Source organism: Solanum verrucosum, unplaced genomic scaffold, assembly GCF_900185275.1.
Source record: "Solanum verrucosum unplaced genomic scaffold, falcon-dt-bn FXZP01000278.1, whole genome shotgun sequence".
NCBI classification, from domain to species: domain Eukaryota; kingdom Viridiplantae; phylum Streptophyta; class Magnoliopsida; order Solanales; family Solanaceae; genus Solanum; species Solanum verrucosum.
In genome coordinates this window covers 3,498,617-3,510,768 of record NW_026020332.1, presented here as the reverse complement: position 1 = coordinate 3,510,768, position 12,152 = coordinate 3,498,617, and the positions used below count along the sequence as shown (strand labels likewise).

The window sequence follows — 12,152 nt, the reverse complement described above, 5'->3', positions numbered from 1 at the left end:
TTTCACAAATTTTGTGAAATCCCTCCTTCCTTGAATTGCAAAATTGCATACTACTAAAAACCGCCTAAAAAGTGAAGGATTGCGTCGTTTTTAAACAACGTCGCTCGACTCGGTCACTCTTCCATCGTCGCTTTCGATTTGCAATGGACTGAATCGCAGCATTTCAATTTGCAGTGAACTGAATCGCTCTGAAACGTCGGATGAAGTCCTTTTTTTTAAAAAAAGAAAGAAAGAAAGTATGTGGTGTGAATATGTATTGAGATGGATTGTTAGGTTACATGACCAGGCGTCGCTTCTATTTCGTTTTTTATTATTATTTTTGACCCTACAATGGCAGAACCTAGAAAGCTGCTCTTTTTTTCCTGTCCCGTGGTTTGATACTGTCTAGCCTCTAGCTAGGAAGTCTTGGATTCGTATACCATATAGATGGTATTAGGGACTAACGCGGGTACATAAACGAGGATAGATTACATGATTTTTTACTAGTCAATTTTGAGCTATCGAGTGACGATTGCTCCATCTCGGACGCAGGGGCCTACAACTAAAGTGCTGGTCACGACCCCTTGTAGGATTGTGCAAAATGAAAAGTGGAGTCCGGAGCCAAAAGGGTAAAAAAAATTGCCAAAAATTCCAAAAGGGCACATCATATTTTTTTAAAACCAAAACGGCAAAATCTCTCCTGCCGGAGCGATTCCTCTGACACATATTAACGCCGTGTACTCCGTTAAAATAAAATCGCTGCCAGGGCAGCGATTTTTCTCCAATTTTTTTTTCACTAAAATCGTTGGCACAACAACGATTTTTTAACTCTAATTTTTTTCCTCCAACTGATATCGCTGCTATGGCAGCGTTTTCATAGAAAAAAAAATTGGCAACTTTTTTGTAAAAACTTTTTTTGGAAAATCTTTTCTTAATTATTTTTTTTTTAAGTTTTATGAAAGAACAATATTTTAAAAAAAAATTGCTGACAGGGAGCCTGATTCCACCCAAAAATTTGGACTCGACGTAGAAATCATCAAAATGAGGCATGCACTTTAATCGGTGTCGAATTAGGCTGCCTTTTCAACGATTTTTGTTAAAAAAATTATTTTTTAATAAAACACTGCCTTGTTTTCAAAACGAATAACGATTTTAAAAAAAATAAAAATTGAAGAGAAACGAATTTAAAAAAAAAGAAAAAAATTTAACTAAAAAGCTGTCAAGGCAGCAATTTTCAGCCATTTGACAGCTTTTTTACAAAAAAAAAAAAATATATATATTTTGAAATCGCTGCCTAGGAGCGATTTTAGTGGAACTAGTAGGCAACGATTTTTGTAGAAATATTCTTTTATTTTATTTTATTTTTTGAAATTTCTGTCAACTAGTCAACATCTGATGGTAAATTTCTTTTTTTTTTTTTTTTAAATCTCTGCCCGTGCAGTGTTTTTGAGATTTTGTTTTTTAAAAAAAAATCACTGCCCTTGCAGCGTTTTTGCGATTTTCTTAAAAAATAATGACAATTGCTGCTATGGCAGCGTTTTTATAAAAATAAACTTATTTTATTTTTTTTGGAAATCGCTGCCCTGGCAGCGATTTTCGTTAATGTTTTTTTTTTTAAAATGTTATTATAAATTTCGTGGATTTTTTTTTTCAAAAAATCGCTGCCTTGGCAACAATCGAACCTGATTGGATATATTTAGGATTGTTCAGATTCCAAAGTGTCGTTCGGATAGAACCATCATCTCTTGTATAGATAAAATCTTCTGCACTTTTTTCAGTGTGATCTAAGTATGGAATCACTGTAGAATGATGATTAATACTTTGATCTTCAACGGATGCATTAGGTGCATCATCCACATCATCATCATCATCATCCTCATACATTTCATCATTGTCGGTTAATTCATGCTCCAAAGGTTCATCACTATGCAACTCACCAACTCGTTCATCACCCATAATATTATTATTCACAATTTGTATACAATAATTCACTGCATCTTGAAGTTGGTCACACCTATAAAATATAATAATATAAATATATTGCATATTAAAAAATTTAATTCTAATAAATAAGAAAACGCTATATTTTTTACCTATCAGTTGGCTCCGGTTGAAAAGAATTCAAGTGCATGGAAGCATGGCTAGACTCTCCCATATTGTAATCTGGCACACTCCAATTCAAATAATGATCAATGCAAGGATACTGGAAATGAAATGATGATAAAATAGTAAAAATGTAACGAAGGTGTACAGGTGTACACTTTAACAACCGTATAATAGTACGTACGTACTAAAGGAGGAGAGTGGGTGGGGGGTAGAGCAGATACATACAAACAAATTAAACAGCCAGTGGCACTCACTCTATATAGGTTCAATCAAGATTTGCTTCTCCGGAGTGCCAAAGGCAAGCATGACATGAATATATATAACAATTTTTATTTATGATATGCCTGCATCAGAAGCGATATTTTTTTTTAAAAAAAGTTAGAGGGGAATTTCGCCGCCCTGGCAACGATTTCCTTTTTTAAAAAAATTCTTCACTAAAGGCAGCGATTTCAAAAATTAGATGTTGATAGAAATTTAGAAAAAATAGTTCCACCAAAAGCACTGCCAAGGCAGCGATTTCTTAAAAAAAAAAAAATTTCCACAAAATTTATAATAACGCTGCAACAGCAGCAATTTTTTTAAAAATAATTAACGCCAAAAAAAAATAAAATTTGCTTTTATAATAACGCTGTAATAGCAGTGATTTTAATTTTATTTTTTTAAAATCGCAAAAACGCTGCACGGGTAGCGATTTAAAATAAAAATAAAAATTTAGATGTTGACTTGTTGACAGAAATTTGAAAAAATAAAATAAAAGAAAAGAATATTGCTACAAAAATCGCTGCCAAGGCAACGATTTAAAAAAAAAAACTAATTCCACCAAAATCGCCACCAAATGGGCTGAAAATTGCTGCCTTGTCAGCTTTTTAGTTCATTTTTTTTTAAAAAAAAAATTCATTTCTCTTCAATTTTTATTTTTTTTAAAATTGTTTTTCTTAATTTTTTTTCGTTTTGAAAACGAGGCAGCGTTTTTATTAAAAAACAAGTTTTTTAACAAAAATTGCTGAAAAAGCAGCCTTATTCGACACCGATTAAAGTTTGTGCCTCATTTTGATGATTTCTACGTCGAGTCCAATTTTTTGGGTGGAATCAGGCTCCCTGTCAGCAAATTTTTTAAAAAAATAATTGTTCTTTCATAAAACTTAAAAAAAAAAAATTAAGAAAAGATTTTCAAAAATAAAATAAAATTTAAAGAAAACGCTGCCAAGACAGCGATTTTTCAAAAAAAAAGTTTTTACAAAAAAGCTGCCAATTTTGTTTTCTATGAAAACGTTGCCATAGCAGCGATATTAGTTGGAGTAAAAATAATTAGAGTTAAAAAATCACTGTTGTGCCAGCGAATTTAGTGGAAAAAAAAATTGGACAAAAATTGCTGCCCTGGCAGCGATTTTATTTTAATGGAGTACGCGACGTTAATATGTGTCAGAGGAAAATCGCTCCGACAGGAGCAATTTTGCCGTTTTGGTTTTAAAAAAATATGATGTGCCCTTTTGGAATTTTTGATTATTTTTTTTGCCCTTTTGACTCCGGACTCATCAAAAGTGCCCAAGCTTATTTTGAAAAAATATAAAATACATAATTATGGTTATACGTAGTGAAATTAGAGATGTTGTACCTGGTATATAATAAAATGTATTTTTTATTTAACATGTACATAAACAAGGCCATTATAAATTAAATAAAATGCTTTACATTATCTTTCAATTGATCTATAAATTTAATTTTATATGCTTATACATGTGTTGTTGTCACGACCCGATTTCTCAAGTCATGATGACACCTACTATAACCCACCAGTAGGTAAGCCAACTCGTAACTCGGAACAATAAGTAATGGGTCTGAGGGTAGAAACTAAACAAGAATAGGCAAATAACAATATAAACAGGCGGAAGCAAACCAAAAACATATATACAAATAAAGATCCCTCCCAGAACCTGAAAGTCACTAGTACAGAGCTACTAACAAAATGAGTACAAGTCCCAAAAGTGGACAACAGAGACTGGACTGTCTCGAAAGGTAAAAGACAAGTCTATATATACAGATGGAGACTGAAATAGTACAAAACGTCGTGTGCTCACTCCCGTCTCCGGATCAGCCTGCTCCAAGCTTGATCAACGCTGGCTACTAGTGCCTGGACCTGCATGACGAAATAGATGCAGAGCGTAGCATGAGTACCAAGACAACAGGTACCCAGTAGGCATCATAGGCCGACTGAACTTGAAAAGTAAAGACAATATGAAAAGAAGGAATTATACAAACCGATGGTCAAGAGTGGAAATCTAAGTAACAATGGAATGCACACGAGTGTAGAAAGAACTAACTAAAGTAATCTATAAGCTAACTACACCTAACTGGACCCTTATAAGCTAGAAGGTACACTCGTGCGCAAATTAAATAAAAATCCGAACGGACCCCCATAAGCCCGACGAGTACACAGATTAACTATAAGTAAAGAGAATTGCATAAAAGAACCCAAGAACGAAGAACATTGAACCAGAACCTCAACCCAAATTAGTAGAATCTGACAGTACGAAGGCCGGACCTCGAACCGGATGCTCACCAGAAGTACCTAAGTAACCAATCACAGGTATCAAGTATATGAGGCCGGAACTCTAACCGGATGCTCTGTATAGGTATCTGAGCAATAGAGGCCGGAACTCTAACCGGATGCTCTATATAAGTATCTGGGCAATAGAGGCCGGAACTTAAACCGGATGCTCTATAAAGGTGCCAATGTAGCTGCTGAAAGAGTCCTAATCGATCCACACTCATAAATGTCCGTGGAACGCCGTCCATACTTAGCCAATCAATTTAAGTCTTTGGAACCAAATCGAAAATCAAATTCAAATCGCGAAGTAGAACTAGTGTCGCCGATGTAACTCGTAAAGCCGTAACATCGGGGAAAATAAGGATAACTATAGTCGGAGAAATAGTATCGCCTAACTAAGGCCCAAACTATCAGACTCAAGTCTGCTACACCAGTCTACAAGGATCTAGGCCGGCCGAGCGGCGTCGGGGCAAAACTAAGGCCTATCAGATCCAAATCATGTATTTCTAAGGCAAGCCCTAGTCAAACCTAAACTAAGGCCCAACATGCTTCAAATAAACAATAATTAAGCATGCAAACACTCCACATAGCGAGGAGGGTCCATTAATAACATAAAGCATGCTCACAGTTACCCGATAATTCTCGAAATACGCCGAAAACATGATTTTTAAACACCTATACGTGATTCAATAACTACCAACCCAAATCTCAACTAATCAACATGCATTCACACTCTCAAGCTCAATCTAAGAGAGGGAAACCGTAGCCTACATGTAGGCCGATCACACGTGCTCCAAAATCACTTCTCCGGAGCTTTCCCTTTCCGAACGTCCTCGAAACGCTGCCCCGCTATCAAAAATAGAATCACAACGTTATTACAGTCTCTTAGACACCAACATCACAACAAACGGAGACGGGTCAATTTTGGAGTCAAAATGGGGAAAGTGGGACCCGCACAGGAAATTCTGGAATTAACCCCAAAAGTGGGTCCTAACCAGTTCCCCCAGCTCATGTCCCAAAATGGGACACAATTCGGGGCTCGGGAACAACACAATATCAACATGCAACTAAAACCCAAATTTTCTCAAAAATTAGAAATGGGACAGCAGTTGAATCAGTGTATTTACCAGAAACTGGAGGTCTACAATGAAATACGATAACACCACGACATTCTCCTAGAAAAACCACTCAAGAGAGACTCAAAAATCACTGAAATCGGACCTAGAAAGGCTGAGAAAACAAGCCTCAAAATCTTCCAAAATCAAGCTCACAAAAGGGTCGTGGCAGCAGGTGTTTCACGAAATTTACCTCAAACGGAGACCCCAAATCACTATCCGAGCTCACCAACGCGTTGTCCTCGAAAAATCTCACAACTTTGCCTTTTGAATCGCCCAAATCGGTTGAGAGATGAGAGAGTTATGAGGGTTTTGAAGTTTTGGAAAATTGGCTGATATATCTGCAATAAATAGCAGATTTTCTGCAACTTTTTTCAAAAACTAAAAACTCCAACGTGGTGCTCCGAACTCGTTCGGAACCCCGTGCACGCAAACGAGATATGCAACCATACCAAATTTGACATTCCAGACTCAATGGCACAGTCGAAATTTCCATCAGAGGTCATTTCGATAAAAAGTGGGTCCCACTTCCAAAAGTCATTTTAAGTCAAAACCCACAAAAGGGCTCGGAAAGATATCGAAAACCTCCAGACACAAAAGAAGGGTCAATCTAGACCAAAATCGACATTCCGGAGCTAACCACGCTGACGGAATTCTCATCCGAGCGCGTTTACTCGGAATGTTGACCAAAGTCAAACTTAGGTTTAAACTTAAAGTTAAAACGCCTAATCGCACCGACTCACACTGAAAATCTCGGGAGTCATGAAGACCATGCTACTAGCGTAAAATGACCCTTCCGGAGCTGATGGAATCATCAGAATTGGATTCCGATGTCATTTTCTTGAACTTTTGATCGAAAATGATCGTTCAAGGTTTATAAGCTCCAAAACACAAAAACTCACACCAACACCAAACGAACGACCAGGTGACCAAACTGTCAGTCCCAGCAAGTCATAAATGACTTGGGGTCGCTATAGGAACGCTCTAAACGACACACAGAAGGTAAGACACAGAAATGACCAAGAGGGTCATTACAGTTGTTAAATTTATTTATACTAAGCATACAAAGACTGAAGATGATGGAGATAAATTGTCAATATCTTTTTTTTTTTTTGGTTAAAAATTGTCAATATCGAAGACAAATAAGTTTTTGTGTAATATAATATCTACAAGGTAAAATTAATATTATAAATTAATTATATGAAAGGTTGATGAGATGATTTACTATCATGAAAGTGTAGATAATTCACCTAGTAAGAAGAAAAAATAGTAAAGCCGGATCTTTTTTTTCCCTCTACTTAATATATTTGCAGAAGAATTTAATTCGCTGGAAAGGTTCACTCGCTAGAAAGACTAATACTCCCTCCGTAAGGAAATCATGACAACTAAAATCGGATGGAGGGAGTATGAGTTATGCCGATTCCAGCACCAACAAACGTCTAACTTTGACTATGACAAGCTCTAAATAGACGTATTGTAATTAAGACCAAAAAAGTAAAGACGCATTTTACAGAACAGAATATGTTGCAAACTCACAATAAGTTCTGAAAATGATACCAAATTACAATTTCAAACTTAGATGAAAGGAAGGACGGACAAAAAAAAAACGCCTGAGGGTGGGGGGAGGGTGTGTTTACACACTTATTGCTCAAAACAAAATATGAAGATAAATTTAGGCCCAAATGGCCATGACTGACATTCCACCAGCACCAAGAAGAACAGCCATGTATGACTTGATTTGTAGCTTGACACTGCCTTGTAATTTGTCACCCATAAAATCAGCAGCAAGAAGATCAACCAAAGCCATATAAATCAAAAGGCCAGCAGATGATGCATTCAGTAACCCAACAGTTATTAACGCCCGCGGACTGTTTTCCTCATAAGTAGTTGACAATGCTATACCAAGTGCTATACCAAATGGAGTTGTTACTGCGAAGAAAAACGCCATTATTGTCTTCTTCATAAACTTGTACTCAGCCTGTATTAGAACAATAGTTGAATTTGTGAATGTAGTAATAAGAAAATATATTTATGAATAGTCTAGTAATAAAATGAATACTTGCCTGGAGGATGCAACCACCAAGGCCCATTCCTTCAAACATTTGATGAAAGCAAAGTGCAGCTACGAGTCCTTTAATTGTACATGTATTGTTTGAAGCTCCAAGTGAAATCCCTATCACTATTGAGTGAACAATAATTCCAAGCTCCAACACCTGCAAAAACGTTTTTGTATAGTTCAAAGTTAATATAGAAAAGTTGTACATAATTCTTTTTGAACAGACTATAAAGATAAATTGTACATGTTAGATAATAGAACAGAGAAGGAAACTCACCATGGCAATTACTCTGTATCTTAGTAGTTTTTTGCCATCAAGTCCATCTTTAGTCGAAAGGGATCCATGATGATGATGAGAATGAACATGATTTCCAGCCACAGCCATTTCTTGATCACCTTCTGGATTAACTACATCACCATTATGTTTTTTGCTATACAAACTAGTAGCTATAGAGTCAATAGCCATTGTTACTATAGCGGACAACATAGCCACAAATCCAGTGAAGGGGAATTTGTGCCACGGGTGCTCTTTAAGGCAACTCGACGACAACATGTCAAATGAGTCCGGTAGCACGTGCATAAACCCCGTTGCAAGGATAATTCCGGCAGCAAATGCCTTGACTATCACAAAAAGGCTTCTATCCGGGCTTAGGGCCGGGATAGAACGTGTGACCAATGGAAGACATACTCCAATCATACTAGTGATTAATATGGAAACTATGGCTATGATTTTTAAGGGTAACGCTTTGGATTTGTTGACACATGAATTGTCTTCTTCTGCTCCACAATCTTCTACTACTGATAAAACTCGAGGGGCCAAAATTGAGATGAGAATGAAGAAAATGGCCATGTGCTTGAAACAATAATTTGCCATTATGCTAGCTATAATGGATATTGAGTGAATATGTTTGTTTGTGCCTTGTGGTTATGAATTATGATATCTTGCGAGCTACTATTTATATATACTTAGACTTTTGCTAATCCGTGTGCTAGCTAGGATTTCAAATATATTAAATTCCGTATCCAAGCGTAACTTAGGGTAAGCTACACAATAATTGGTGGCTATGTCATTTTTTTAAAAATAATTAAAGTTGGATAACACATTGAAGCCGAATACTATTTCACCAAAGATAGCATGAAAATGGCTGGAATAAGTGAAAATAAATACTCCCTCTGTCCACTTTTATTAGTCATGTTGCGCTTTTCGAAAGTCAATTTGACTAATTTTCAAAGTTAACTTAGATTATATTAATTCGATATTTTAAACAAACAATTTAGCTATTCAAAATTTATACGAAAAGTATTATAAATTGTAATTTTTTGCATATCAATATGATGAAAAAATACATCCTAAAATGTTAGTCAAAGTTTTTATAGTTTAACTCGAAAAGGAAAACTATGACAATTAAAAATGGACGGAGATAGTAATACGTAATATTTTTTTTAGAATAGAAGTAAACGCTATAGTATATATTATGTCATAGCAAAGGCATGAAGTGGGCCTAAATGTTCAATAAATATATATACATGTGGATTTTGTACTTACAAATTCGGAAAATATGTATCCAAAATGGCAAAGGGTGTGTTTTAAACGAGTGCTGAATAAGAGAGTTTAGGGCCAAGTATAATATATAATATTCAAGATTGAGACTTTTCCTAATCTTGAATATTATATATTATACTTTTCTTTTACTTTATATTATATATTTTACTTTATATTATAAAAGAGAGCTTAGGGCCAAGTATAATATATAATATTCAAGGTTGGGACTTTTCCCAATCTTGAATATTATATATTATATACTTGTATATTCTACTATATATTATAAAAGAGTGTTTAGGGCCGAGTATAATATGTAATATTCAAGATTGGGACTTTTCCCAATCTTGAATATTATATATTATATACTTGTATATTCTATTCTATTTTTTATTCTACTATATTATAAAGAGAGTTTAGGGCCAAGTATAATATATAATATTAAAAATTGGACTTTTCCCAATCTTGAATATTATATATTATATACTTTATATTTATTTTTTTATATTATAAAAGAAAATTTAGGGCCAAGTATAATATATAATATTCAAGATTGGGACTTTTCCCAATCTTGAATATTATATATTATACTTTTCTTTTACTTTATATTATAAAAGAGAGTTTAGGGCCAAGTATAATATATAATATTCAAGGTTGTGATTTTTCCGAATCTTGAATATTATATATTATACACTTGTATATTTTACTATATATATTATAAAAGAGAGTTTAGGGCCAAGTATAATATATAATATTCAAGATTGAGACTTTTCCCAATCTTGAATATTATATATTATATACTTGTATATTCTATTCTATTTTCTATTCTACTATATTATAAAAGAGAGTTTAGGGCCAAGTATAATATATAATATTCAAGATTGGGACTTTTCCAAATCTTGAATATTATATATTATATACTTTATATTAATTTTTTTTATAGTATAAAAGAGTGTTTAGGGCCAAGTATAATATATAATATTCAAGATTGGGACTTTTTCCAATCTTCAATGTTATATATTATACTTTTCTTTTACTTTATATTATATATTTTACTTTATATTATAAAAGAGAGTTTAGGGCCAAGTATAATATATAATATTCCCAATCTTGAATATTATATATTATATACTTGTATATTCTACTATATATTATAAAAGAGAGTTTAGGGCCAAGTATAATATATAATATTCAAGATTGGGACTTTTCCCAATCTTCAATATTATATATTATACTTTTCTTTTACTTTATATTATATATTTTACTTTATATTATAAAAGAGAGTTTAGGGCCAAGTATAATATATAATATTCCCAATCTTGAATATTATATATTATATACTTGTATATTCTACTATATCTTATAAAAGAGAGTTTAGGGCCAAGTATAATATATAATATTCAAGATTGGGTAAGGCAAAATATATAATATAAAGTGAAAGAAAAGTATAATATATAATATTCAAGATTGGGAAAAGTCCCAATCTTGAATATTATATATTATATACTTTATATTTATTTTATTTTATATTATAAAAGAGAGTTTAGGGCAAGTATAATATATAATATTCAAGATTGGGACTTTTCCCAATCATGAATATTATATATTATACTTTTCTTTCACTTTATATTATATATTTTACTTTACATTTTATAAAAGAAAGTTTAGGGCCAAGTATAATATATAATATTCAAGATTGAGACTTTTTCCCAATCTTGAATATTATATACTTTATATTTATTTTTTTTATATTATAAAAGAGAGTTTAGGGCCAAATATAATATATAATATTCAAGATTGGGACTTTTCCCAATCTTGAATATTATATATTATATACTTGTATATTTTACTTTATATTATAAAAGAGAGTTTAGGGCCAAGTATAATATATAATATTCATGATTGGGACTTTTCCCAATCTTTAATATTATATATTATATACTTGTATATTCTATTCTATTATATTATAAAAGAGAGTTTAGGGCCAAATATAATATATAATATTCAAGATTGAGACTATTTCCCAATCTTGAATATTATATACTTTATATTTATTTTTTTTATAATATCAAAGAGAGTTTAGGGCCAAGTATAATATATAATATTCAAGATTGGGACTTTTCCCAATCTTCAATATTATATATTATACTTTTCTTTTACTTTATATTATATATTTTACTTTATATTATAAAAGAGAGTTTAGGGCCAAGTATAATATATAATATTCAAGATTGAGACTTTTTCCCAATCTTGAATATTATATACTTTATATTTATTTTTTTATATTATAAAAGAGAGTTTAGGGCCAAGTATAATATATATTATTCAAGATTGGGACTTTTCCCAATCTTTAATATTATATATTATATACTTGTATATTCTATTCTATTTTCTATTCTACTATATTATAAAAGAGAGTTTAGGGCCAAGTATAATATATAATATTCAAGATTGAGACTTTTTCCCAATCTTGAATATTATATACTTTATATTTATTTTTTTTATAATATAAAAGAGAGTTTAGGGCCAAGTATAATATATAATATTCAAGGTTGGAACTTTTCCCAATCTTGAATATTATATATTATATATTTGTATATTCTACTATATATTATAAAAGAGAGTTTAAGGCCAAGTATAATATATAATATTCTAGATTGAGACTTTTCCCAATCTTGAATATGATATATTATATACTTGTATATTCTATTCTATTTTCTATTCTACTATATTATAATAGAGAGTTTAGGGCCAAGTATAATATATAATATTCAAGATTGAGACTTTTCCCAATCTTGAATATTATAT

General features: G+C 32.4%; 1 protein-coding gene across 1 annotated transcript; it reads right to left on the bottom strand.

Annotated features, from left to right (window-relative positions):
- Positions 1-7,376: 7,376 nt before the first annotated feature.
- On the bottom strand, positions 7,377-8,678 carry LOC125836599 (fe(2+) transport protein 1-like). The gene is made up of 3 exons (XM_049515790.1): positions 8,082-8,678; positions 7,812-7,961; positions 7,377-7,726 (listed from the first exon to the last, which is right to left on the bottom strand). The coding sequence occupies exons 1-3, from the start codon at positions 8,676-8,678 to the stop codon at positions 7,421-7,423; spliced, it is 1,053 nt and encodes a 350-aa protein (XP_049371747.1). The 3' UTR covers positions 7,377-7,420.
- Positions 8,679-12,152: the final 3,474 nt, after the last annotated feature.